The sequence below is a fragment of the Leucoraja erinacea genome, chromosome 16, assembly GCF_028641065.1.
Source record: "Leucoraja erinacea ecotype New England chromosome 16, Leri_hhj_1, whole genome shotgun sequence".
Taxonomy (NCBI): domain Eukaryota; kingdom Metazoa; phylum Chordata; class Chondrichthyes; order Rajiformes; family Rajidae; genus Leucoraja; species Leucoraja erinaceus.
In genome coordinates this window covers 1239517-1252516 of record NC_073392.1, presented here as the reverse complement: position 1 = coordinate 1252516, position 13000 = coordinate 1239517, and the positions used below count along the sequence as shown (strand labels likewise).

The 13000-nt window shown below is 45.8% G+C and overlaps 1 protein-coding gene across 3 annotated transcripts in view; it reads right to left on the bottom strand.

The window, feature by feature from the left end:
* The window catches only part of cacna2d3a (calcium channel, voltage-dependent, alpha 2/delta subunit 3a), a 412076-nt gene that overhangs the window by 282493 nt on the left and 116583 nt on the right, over positions 1 to 13000 (bottom strand). For all 3 annotated transcript variants that reach the window (XM_055647516.1, XM_055647518.1, XM_055647517.1), the window contains exon 4: positions 3515 to 3574. In XM_055647516.1, coding sequence (XP_055503491.1) covers positions 3515 to 3574 — 60 coding nt within the window. The remainder of the gene's footprint in view (positions 1 to 3514; positions 3575 to 13000) is intronic.

The following is a 13000-nucleotide window of genomic DNA, read 5'->3' as shown; positions in this document are numbered from 1 at the left end:
TATGAAAGTCCTGACATCCCAGGAATCAGTCTGGTGAACCTTCTCTGTACTCCCTCTATGGCAAGAATGTCTTTCCTCAGATTAGGAGACCAAAACTGTACGCAATACTCCAGGTGTGGTCTCACCAAGACCATGTACAACTGTAGTAGAACCTCCCTCCTCCTATACTCAAATCCTTTTGCTATGAATACTAACATACCATTCGCCTTCTTCACTGCCTGTTGCACCTGCATGCTTACTTTTAATGACTGGTGTACCATGACACCCAGGTCTCGTTGCATCTCCTCCTTTCCTAATCGGCCACCATTCAGATAATAATCTACTTTCCTGTTTTTGCCACCAAAGTGGATAACCTCACATTTATCCACATTATACTGCATCTGCCACGCATTTGCCCACTCACCCAGCCTATCCAAGTCACCTTGCAACCTCCTAGCATCCTCCTCACAGCCAACACTGCCCCCCAGCTTCGTGTCATCCGCAAACTTGGAGATGTTGCATTCAATTCCCTCGTCCAAATCATTAATATATATCGTAAATAGCTGGGGTCCCAGAACTGCGCCTTGCGGTACCCCACTAGTCACTGCCTGCCATTGTGAAGAGGACCCGTTCACTCCTACTCTTTGCTTCCTGTCTGCCAACCAGTTCTCTATCCACATCAATACTGAACCCCCAATACCGTGTGCTTTAAGTTTGTATACTAATCTCTCATGTGGGACCTTGTCGAATGCCTTCTGAAAGTCCAGATATAACACATCCACTGGTTCTCCCTTATCCACTCTACTAGCTACATCCTCGAAAAATTCTATAAGATTCGTCAGACATGATTTACCTTTCATAAATCCATGCTGACTTTGTCCAATGATTTCACCACTTTCCAAATGTACTGCTATCCCATCTTTAATAACTGACTCTAGCAGTTTCCCCACTACCGATGTTAGACTAACTGGTCTGTAATTCCCCGTTTTCTCTCTCCCTCCCTTTTTAAAAAGTGGGGTTACATTAGCTACCCTCCAATCCTCAGGAACTACTCCAGAATCTAAAGAGTTTTAAAAAATTATCACTAATGCATCCACTATTTCTGGGGCTACTTCCTTAAGTACTTTGGGGTGCAGCCTATCTGGCCCTGGGGATTTATCGGCCTTTAATCCATTCAATTTACCTAACACCACTTCGGTGAATCTGTGGAATTCTCTGTCACAGAAGGTAGTTGAGGCCAGTTCATTGGTTATATTTAAGAGGGTTGGATGTGGCCCTTGTGGCTAAAGGGGTCAGTGGGTATGGAGAGAAGGCAGGTACAGGATACGGAGTTGGATGATCAGCCATGATCATATTGAAAGGCTGTGTAAGCTCGAAGGGCCGAATGGCCTACTCCTGCACCTATTGTCTATGGATCTATGACTGCGTCCAACTGCTGTCTGGTTCGTTGATCGATTTGCTAGATATGAACTGTTTTGGGAGAGAAAAATGCTCACAGCAGACCAAACGTGTTAAACAGAAATTGGTCAGATATTGAGCTTTACACAGTGAGAAATCATGTGAAATAATCACTGAATGTAATTTTAAATGAATGTACCTGCATATTATACTGTTTAGTTTGGAGATACAACCAGAGAGTCCACTGTACCTGCATGTTATACTGTTTAGTTTGGAGATACAACCAGAGAGTCCACTGTACCTGCATGTTATACTGTTTAGTTTGGAGATACAACCAGAAAGTCCACTGTACCTGCATGTTATACTGTTTAGTTTGGAGATACAACCAGAAAGTCCACTGTACCTGCATGTTATACTGTTTAGTTTGGAGATACAACCAGTTGTCCACTGTACCTGCATGTTATACTGTTTAGTTTGGAGATACAACCTGGACTCTCTGCTGTTGCTGCTGATGCTGTTGCTGCTGCTGCTGCTGCTGCTGCCGGAGAGTCGGAGGCTCTCTACAGGTCTGTGGACGACGGCGCCGAGCCCACGGCTCCCTGGAGGGAGAGCGCTTTTCGGGGCTTCTGCGGCGGCGACTTCTCCCGCCCGAGTTGCGGGGTCGAAGAGCTCCTGGAGCGGGGCCTGACACCGCTGCCCCGCGCGGCTGGAATGGCCGCGGGACTCTGTGAGCGCACGCCGGGGGCACCAACACCAAGACCCGGTGTGCGACCTCGCACCACCCGGCGTGGCTTCAATGGCCGCGGGACAATCGCCATCGCCAGCCGGGGGCTATGACTTTGACTCTGACATCGGGGGGGGGAAGAGTGCAGTGGAGAGATACGTTTATTTGGCCTCCATCACAGTTATGTGATGGATGTTTATGTTAAATGTAATTATGTTGTGTCTGGGGTCTATTTGTGTGTTATGTATGGCTGCAGAAACGGCATTTCGTTTGGACCTCCAGGGGTCCAAATGACAAATAAATTGATTCTGATTCTGATTCTGATTCTGATACAACCAGAAAGTCCACTGTACCTGCATGTTATACTGTTTAGTTTGGAGATACAACCAGAAAGTCCACTGTACCTGCATGTTATACTGTTTAGTTTGGAGATACAACCAGACAGTCCACTGTACCTGCATGTTATACTGTTTAGTTTGGAGATACAACCAGACAGTCCACTGTACCTGCATGTTATACTGTTTAGTTTGGAGATACAACCAGATAGTCCTCTGAGTTCACACCGACCAGCGATTTTTGTTACAGATTTGACCATTTTACTTGGCGGCCAATCAAACGCTGTCTCTAAGGGGGTTGCATTCAATCACCAACCAGCTTGCCTTAAAATTCCTGTCCAATCACATAATGCAGTTTAATTGTAATGAGCTGCTACGGTAAAGGTTGCAAGCCAGCGGAGCTACTGACGGGCAAACGGGAGGGAGCAGGAGAGATTCACACAGTGTATAATCCATCACACCTAGTGTACAATTTTATAATATATACTAAATAATTGGGCTGACACCTTGGCTGGGAATCTGGGGTTCACCAAAATTGTTCCCAATTGGGCCCCGCACCCCCTAAGGCCGGCGGCCCTGCCTGAAGAAGGGTTTCGACCCGAAACATCGCCCATTCCTTCTCTCCAGAGATGCAGCCTGTCCCACTGAGTTACTCCAGCATTTTGTGTCAATCTTCAAACTACATATCTGTACGTTTATGGAGTGTGGGAGGAAACCGGAGCTCCAGGGGAAAACCCACGCAGGTCACGTGGAGAACGTACAAACTCCGTACGGACAGCACCCGTAGTCAGGAATGAACCCGGGTCTCTGGTGCTATGAGGCAGCAACTCTACAGCTGTGCCACCGTGCCACCACTTGCATCTTTTGGTGCAGTAGGTTTCATGTGTCTATTGTTCATTATTCAGAATCATTGACATCCACTTTCACTATCATCCACGGGGAAGGTGCTGGACTAGGCCGTTTTCAGCAGATTTAAAGCATCTTCTGGTCACTTCAATATAAATCTTCAAAAGCAACATACCTCAGCAAAAATACTGTAAAAATGACTAGCACTTTGCTAAGATGATAATTTGCTTACCTCCAAATCTGAATTATATTCGTGCTGTAAATGAGCGTTTTCAGCGGCTTCAACCAGGCGCTGTAAAGAGGAAACAAAGTCCAACAAAGTTAAACAGGTTAAATAGCAATATTATTCAGTATTCACATTTATACATCGATTTATGATACGATGATACGATACGTCATTGACACACGTACCGAGGTATGGTGAAATTCATTTTTGTATACAGTTCAGTACAGGTATCACCATACATAAGCACTTAGATAAGCACATCAGATACCGTACTACATCACATCCCCAATCCTTTCCACTCGTCACTTTAATTTCATGTATCTTGTGTTTTTATGACTGCTGGCAGATCAGTTTCCTTCCTGGGATAAATAAAGTTCTATCGTATCGTAAGATCAACAAATGCATGGAAACATTACTGCATCTTTCAGAAATCCTATTGCAGATGGCTTGTTCGGCATCATGGGGACAGTATGACATTATGGGCTGAAGGGCCGAATATAAATATACCAAACCTCCTTCCCAAAATGCAACAAAGAGCAGCCACCGTTTAACTCCAGGTGAATATTGTTATTTATCACACAGCAGCTGTGATTCTGTATATTTTTGGCAGGATCTGGAAAGGATTTTCAGTGGGAATGCATCTGTGAGGTGACAAGATGTTTAACATCCCTGGGCATCAGTGGAATGGACAGATAAGTTGTTGGCTCAACATCCTGTCTGCAGCAGTGCAGCGGGTAGAGCAGCTGCCTCACGATGCCAGAGACATGGGTTTGATCTTGACCTCGGGTGCTGAGGGTGTGTAGTCTGCCTGGACATTGCGGGCCGAAGGGTCTGTTACTGTGCAATGCTCTAGTTTAATAACCTCCAGCAGTCAGTTCACCCAACAGTGTGTCTTAGGAGTGTGGAAGGAACCCAGGCCACTGTCTGACGCCAGCATAGTTGTTTAAGCTTATTAGTATCACGTGTACCAAGGTACAGTGAAAAGATTTGCATTCCACGCTCTACAAACAGATAATACTATCCGTAAATAAAATAATTTCTCAACTGCAATAGCTAGAGAAAAGGGGAAGATACAGAGTGCAGAATATAGTTCTCAGCATTGTAGCGCATCAGTTCCACAGACAAAGTCCAATGACCGCAATGGGGTAGAGGTGAATCGGACAGTACCCTAGCTTTTGGAAGGACCGTTCAAAAGCCTGATAACAGAGGGGAAGAAGCTGTTCCTAAGTCTGGTGGTGCGCACTTTCATGCTTCTGTGCCTTCTGCCGGACGGCAGCAGTGACCATGGCACTCTGCTCTGTGTCTCATTCCTGTTTATAAACAGCGCCTGAGATCAGCATCAAATCCAGGTCTCTGGGGCTGAGTGACAGCATTAACAGCCATGCCACCATGTAGACACGAGGAACTGCAGATTCTGGCTTACAAAAAAACACACATAATGCCTGAGTAACTCAGCGTGTCAGGCAACATCTGTGGAGAACATGGATAGGTGACATTTCATAGAGTGCTGGAGTAACTCAGCGGGTCAAGCAGCATCTCTGGAGAGAAGGACTGGGTGACGTTTCAGGTCGAGCAGTTCGGTGTAAACCAGCATCTGCAGATCCTTCTAACACTGGAAGTTGCTGTAACAAGATGACTCGCATGCCGGGGCACCGGTAGAATGGGCAGATACTGTCAGTCATAGAAACATAGAAACAGAAAATGGGTGCAGGAGTAGGCCATTCGGCCCTTCCAGCCTGCACCGCCATTCAATATGATCATGGCTGATCATCCAACTCATTATCCTCTACCTGCCTTCTCTCCATACCCCCTGATCCCTTTAGCCACAAGGGTCACATCTAACTCCCTCTTAAATATAGCCAATGAACTGGCCTCAACTTCCTTCTGTGGCAGAGAGTTCCAGAGACTCACCACTCTATGTGAAAAATGATTTTCTCATCTCGGTCCTAAAGGATTTTTCCTTTATCCATAAACTGTGACTCCTTGTCCTGGACTTCCCCAACATCGGGAACAATCTTCCTGCATCTAGCCTGTCCAACCCCTTAAGAATTTTGTAAGTTTCTATAAGATCCCCCCTCAATCTTCTAAATTCTAGTGAGTACAAGCCGAGTCTATCCAGTCTTTCTTCATATGAAAGTCCTAACATCCAGGGAATCAGTCTGGTGAACGTTCTCTGTACTCCCTCTATGGCAAGAATGATTTTCCTCCGATTTGGAGACCAAAACTGTACGCAATACTCCAGGTGTGGTCTCACCAAGGCCCTGTACAACTGCAGTAGAACCTCCCTGCTACTATACTCAAATCCTTTTGCTATGAATGCTAACATACCATTCGCTTTCTTCACTGCCTGCTGCACCTGCATGCCTACTTTCAGTGACTGGTGTACCATGACACCCAGGTCTCGTTGCATCTCCCCTTTTCCTCATCGGCCACCATTTAGATAATAGTCTACTTTCCTGACTTTGCCACCAAAGTGGATAACCTCACATTTATCCATATTATACTGCATCTGCCTTGCATTTGTCCACTCTCCCAGCCTATCCAAGTCACCTTGCAGACTCCTAGCATCCTCCTCACAGCTAACACTGCCCCCCAGCTTCGTGTCATCCGCAAACTTGGAGATGTTGTATTCAATTCCCTCGTCCAAATCATTAATATATATTGTAAATAGCTGGGGTCCCAGCACTGAGCCTAGTGGTACCCCACTAGTCACTGCCTGCCATTGTGAAAAGGACCCGTTTACTCCTACTCTTTGCTTCCTGTTTGCCAACCAGTTCTCCATCCACATCAATACTGAACCCCTAATACCGTGTGCTTTAAGTTTGTATACTAATCTCTTATGTGGGACTTTGTCGAATGCCTTCTGAAAGTCCAGATATAACACATCCGCTGGTTCTCCCTTATCCACTCTACTAGTTACATCCTCGAAAAATTCGATTCGTCAGACATTATTTACCTTTCGTAAATCCATGCTGACTTTGTCCAATGATTTCACCACTTTCCAAATTTGCTGCTATCCCATCTTTAATAACTGACTCAAGCAGTTTCCCAACTACCGATGTTAGACTAACTGGTCTGTAATTCCCCATTTTCTCTCTCCCTCCCTTCTTAAAAAGTGGGGTTACATTAGCTACCCTCCAATCCTCAAAAACTACTCCAGAATCTAAAGAGTTTTGAAAAATTCTCACATGCATTCACTATTTCTGTGGCTACTTCCTTAAGTACTTTGGGATGCAGCCTATGTGGCCCTGGGGATTTATCGGCCTTTAATCCATTCAATTTACCCAACACCACTTCCCGGCTAACCTGGATTTTACTCAGTTCCTCCCTCATTTGACCCGCGGTCCCCTGTTATTTCCGGCAGATTATTAATGTCTTCCTTAGTGAAGACGGAACCAAAGTAGTTATTCAATTGGTCTGCCATGTCCTTGTTCCCCATGATCAATTCACCTGTTTCTGACTGCAAGGGACCTACATTTGTTTTAACTAATCTCTTTCTCTTCACATATCTATAAAAACTTTTGCAATCAGTTTTTATGTTCCCTGCCAAGTAATTGGCTCAACATCATCTGTGCAGCAGTACAGTGGGTAGAGCAGCTGCCTTTCTCCAGGAGGACTGCTGCAGATTTTGTATCTCACTCTGAAGCTTTTGATGCTGCCATTGATCGGCTGATGGTACACAAAATTGCTGGAGAAACTCAGCGGGTGCAGCAGCATCTATGGAGCGAAGGAAATGGCCGAAACCCTTCTTCAGATGATTGTCAGTCGATAGAGCAGATGCTGCTGCTTTCAGCTTTCCCTCAGCATGGGCTCGCTCCCGTGAGGGCGGTCTGGCTCGGGGCTGGAACGGCGCTCCCGTGAGGGCGGCCTTGCGCGGGGCTGTGACTCTCCCGTAAGGGGCTGTGGTGCTCCCGTCGGAGAGGCCCAGCTCGAGGGTGGTATGGAGCTCCCGTCGGAGCGGCCCAGCTCGAGGGAGGTACGGCGTTCCAGTCGGAGCGGCCCAGCTCGAGGGAGGAACGGCCCTCACATGAGGGCGATCCGGCTAGGGGCTGGAACGGTGCTCCGGTGGCTCGGACGGCGTTCTGGCGGCGGGCCAGCGGCTGGGTCCGCTGGACTGGAGGGCGGCAGCTTCGACCACCCCGGGCCGCGGTGTTTGAGCCGGCCCGTTTGCGGGGTTCGGTGAGCCGCGGGACTGTTTGTACCATCGCCCGGTGGGGTATCGCCTCAGCGCAGAGGGAGAAGAGGAGGGAAGAGACTGCAGCCGTAAGATTTTTGCCTCCACCACAGTGAGGTGTTTGGAGGACTCACTGTGGTGGATGTTAATTTGTGTTTATTGGTGTATATTATTGTATTATTGTATGTATGACTGCAGGCACGAAATTACGTTCAGACCGCAAGGTCTGAATGACAATAAAGGTAATTCTAATTCTAATTCTTACACAGCAGTGCTGCAGAGCCTCAGGCAGCTGGGATATTCTTCCAAACGCTCTCCCTAATCCAAGGTTAAAGGCAGGCACAGCACATCAATACAGAGGCTGCATCAATACTTCTAATTGTTCCACTCATCCACACACAGAGCAACGGCTCAACAGAACACTGACGGGAATCACAACATGACATTATTCCATTACATTTTTCCTCACAGAGCAGGCACAATTTTTCCAATACTGCCCTAATTTTGGACATTGATATCGAGATTGAACAGTGCAGCTATTTTTGTGAACAAGCAACATAGAATAGTTGTAACCACATCTAAGCCATCGTTTAGGGCGGCATGGCGGCGCAGCGGGTAGAGCTGCTGCCGCACAGCGCCAGAGACCCGGGTTCCATCCTGGCTACGGATGCTGTCTGTACGGAGTTTGTATCTTCTCCCCGTGACCTGTATGGGTTTTCTCCGGGTGACAGTAGGTGCAGGAGTAGGCCATTCGGCCCTTCGAGCCAGCACTGCTGGCTCCGGTGCTCCGGTTTCCTCCCACACTCCAAAGACGTGCGGGTTTGTTGGTGAATTGTCTTGGTATAAATGTAAATTGTCCCTATTGTGTGTAGAATTATGTGAATGTTTGGGGACCGCTGGTCGGCGGGCCAAAGGACCCGTCTCTATAAACGAAACACGTTGTGTGAGTTATGTTTAGTTTATTGTCATGTGTATCGAGGTAAGTGAAAAGACTTTGTTGCGTGCTAACTCGTCAGCGGAAAGACAATACATGATTACTATCGAGCCGTCCACAGTGTACAGATACATGATAAGGGAATAACAAATAAAGACTCAAAATGCATGATGCGCTGATATGTTCACCATAAAGTCAGCCTTTTTGAAATGTATTTTGAACCTCTAAGATACATATACAATCAGAGTTTTACTGTCTACATCTCTACATCGGTGAGATCAAGCGCAGGTTTGGCGATCACTTCGCCCAACACCTCCCCTCAGTTCGCAATAACCAACCTGATCTCCCCCTCCCATTCCGAATCCGACCTTTCCAGAGTGAGGCCCAGCGCAAATTGGAGGAACAACACCTCATATTTCGCTTGGGTAGTTTACACCCCAGCGGTATGAACATCGACTTCTCCAATTTCAGGTAGTCCTTGCTTTCTCCCTCCTTCTCATTCCCTTCCCAGCTCTCCCACAGCCCACTGTCTCCACCTCTTCCTTTCTTCCCCTCATCAGTCTGAAGATGGGTCTCAACCCGAAACGTCACCAATTCCTTCTCTCCATAGATGCTGCCTCATCTGCTGAGTTTCTCCAGCATTTATGTCTACTGTGAGTTGGTTTATTAAGATTGTAACGTTAATCTTGTTGTTTTCAAGAGAGAGTTGCATTTGGCTCTTAGGGCTAACGGAATCAAGGAATATGGGAAGAAAGCAGGAATGGGGTACTGATTCTGGATGATCAGCCATGATCATATTGAAGGCTGGTGCTGGCTCTAAGGGCCGAATGGCCTAATCCGGCACCTATTTTCCATGTTTCTATGTTAAAACCTGGACACACCTCAACAATATGTGAACAATGCTTCCCCTTTGCAGGTGAGTTTTCACAGGGCTCACTTACACTCACATCAGGTCTCTGCTTCCTGTCATTGTGAGGCAGAAGGCTGTGAAATGCGCATATGTGGAAATTGTTAACTTTGAGATTTATGCTTTAAAATGGTCAATGTGATATGCATGGAATGGACAAATCAGTTCAATTCAGTTTAGTTTAGTTTATCGTCACGTGTACCGAGGTACAGTGAAAAGCTTTTGTGTTGAGCGCTAACCAGCCAGCGGGAAGACTAAGGATGATTACAATCGAGCCGTCCACATTGTACAGATACAGGATAAAGGGAGTACCAAATAAAGACTCATTACCAATGATGCGCCGAGATTTGAGAGATACATTCTTGACTAAAGGGTATGAGCAATGTAAACTGTGCCTTGCTGCAGGTTGAAAGGTTCACATACAGGAGATTTTGAAGGGCCAGGATTAATTAATCAGGCTGTTAAATATTTATTATGGACAGCAGGATTACTTTGTAGGAGTATCTAGTACAAAATCAAGTAAGTTATACCAATCCTATAAGTCTCCACTAGAATACTAATTCCAATTAAGACGTCAGGCCTGCAAAAAAATGCACAATATATATTTAAATGACACTGTACCTGGATACAGAATTGGCCAAATCAGTCTGAAGAAGGGTCTCGACCCGAAACGTCACCCATTTCTTCCCTCCAGAGATGCTGCCTGTCCCACTGAGTTACTCCAGCTTTTTATGTCAATCTTCGATTTAAACCAGTGTCTGTAGTTCCTTCCTACACAGAACTAGCTTCATGGAAGGAGACGGAGAGCAATGGTGGAAGGATGTTTATCGGACTGGAGGCCTGCAACTGGTGGTTTGCTGCAGGGATCAGTGCTGGGACCAGGTTTATCCATCCGAGATTTACCAGGAGCCAGGATTTAATTTAGTTTAGAGACACAGCGCAGAAACAGGCCCTTCGGCTCACTGAGTATCTATATGCACACGCACACACATGCACACAGTATGCGTACACACACAGCGCGCACAAGCACGCAAACACACACAGAGCGCACACAGACGCACATGCACACCAGTACCTTGCACTAAACGTTATCCCCTTATCCTGTATCTACACACTGTAAATGGCTCGATTGTAATCATGCATTGTCTGGTTTGCACGCAACAAAAGCTTTTCACTGTACCTCGGTACACGTGACAATAAACTAAACTAAATGATGTTTCGGGTCAGAGTAAGTGTAGGGGAGGCAGGACAAAGTGTGGCAGGTTATACAGTGTCCTCCATAATGTTTGCGACAAAGACCCATCATTTATTTATTTGCGTCTGTACTCCACAATGTGAGATTTGTACTAGAAAAAAATCACATGTGGTTAAAGTGCACATTGTCAGATTTTAATAAAGGCCATTTTTTTATATATTTTGGTTTTACCAGGTAGAAATTACAGCAGTGTTTATACATCGTCCCCCCCTATTTCAGGGCACCATAATGTTTTAGACACAGCAATGTCATGCAAATGAAAGTAGTCATGTTTAGTATTTTGTTATGTTACTCCCATCAGCAGTTGTATCATCAATGAAGATAAGTGAGCCAGTACCTTCAGCAGCCATACATGTCCAGGCCATAACACCCCCACCACCGTGTTTCACAGATGACGTGGTATGCTTTGGATCTTGGGCAGTTCCTCTCTCCTCCATACTTTGCTCTTGCCATCACTCTGATACAAGTTAATCTTCTTCTCATCTGTCCACAAGACCTTTTTTCCAGAACTGTGGTTGATCTTTTAAGTACTTCTTGGCAAACTGTAACCCAGCCATCCTATTTTTGCAGCTAGCCAATGGTTTGCATCTTGCAGTGTAGCCTCTGTATTTCTGTTCATGAAGTCTTCTGCGGGCAGTGGTCATTGACAAATCCACACCTGAAGAGTGTTTCTGATCTGTCGGACAGGTGTTTGGGGATTTTTCTTTATTATAGAGAGAATTCTAACATATAACAATTACAGTACGGAAACAGGCCATCTCGGCCCTACAAGTCCGTGCCGAACACCTTTTTTCCCCTTAGTCCCACCTGCATGCACTCATACCATAACCCTCCATTCCCTTCTCATCCATATGCTTATCCAATTTGACTTATCTTTCTTCTTATGATGTTCCAAACAGTTGATATTGGTAAGCCTAAGGTTTGGCTGATGTTTCCAACAGTTTTATCCTTGTTTCCCAGTCTTATAATGGCTTCTTTGACTTTCATTGGCACAACTTTGGTCCTTATGTTGATAAACAGCAATAAAAGTTTCCAAAAGTGATGGAAAGACTGGAGGAAAGACTAGGTGCTGAGAACTCTCTTATACCTGCATTAAGGAGGCAATTAAACACACCTGAGCAATTACAAACACCTGTGAGGCCATGCGTCCCAAACATTATGGTGCCTTGAAATGGGGGAACTATGTATAAACACAGCTGTAATTTCTACATGGTGAAACCAAAATGTATAAAAATGGCCTTTAATAAAATATGACAATGTGCACTTTAACCACATGTGATTTTTTTCTATTACAAATCTCAAATTGTGGAGTACAGAGGCAAATAAATAAATGATGGGTCTTTGTCCCAAACATTATGGAGGGCACTGTAGGTAACCCGAGTGTGGTTAATGAAGATAGACACAAAATGCTGGAGTAACTCAGCGGGACAGGCAGCATCTCTGGAGAGAAGGAATGGGTGATGTTTCGGGTCGAGACCCTTCTTCAGACTGATCAATGTCTGATTTAATGAAGGTTGCCCACAATGGCATTTCGGAAGTCGCAATGTTGCTGTGGCCCTCCGTGCGATATCATTGCTCCCACATCAGAGTCAAAGAATTTGTGGACTCGGCTCTTTTGGGAAAAGTGTTTGAAGAGAGTAGTTGGCACATAATTAATCTGGGTCTGTGGAGTTCTTCTGCAAATCATGGAGGATCAAGGTTTCAATTAAGAGCCAGTCACACGATTCAGCTGCTGTCAGAATGCTGCCGCAAAGCATCCACATAGAAAGGCAATTTGTCAGCAAGACACAAATGTGAAACCTTCAACTCTCAACACCGCACAATGCCACGCACGGTGCCACGCACAACGAGAGTGACCGCTCTAAAACCACCTACCACGCTGACACACAGACACAGACACACACAGACACGCTGATACACACAGAGACACGGAGACACACAGACATGTAGAAACATAAACAATAGGAGCTGGAGTAGGCCATTCAGCCCTTCAAACCAGCACCGCCATTCAATATGATCATGGCTGATCATCCAGAATCAGTACCCCGTTCCTGGTTTCTCCCCATATCCAATGATTCCGTTAGCCCTAAGAGCTATCTCTTGAAAACATCCAGTGAATCAGCCTCCGCTGCCTTCTGTGGCAGAGAATTCCACTGATTCACAACTGTCTGGGTGGAAAAGGTTTTCCTCTTCAATTTGCTCACCAATCCTTCTCTCCCACC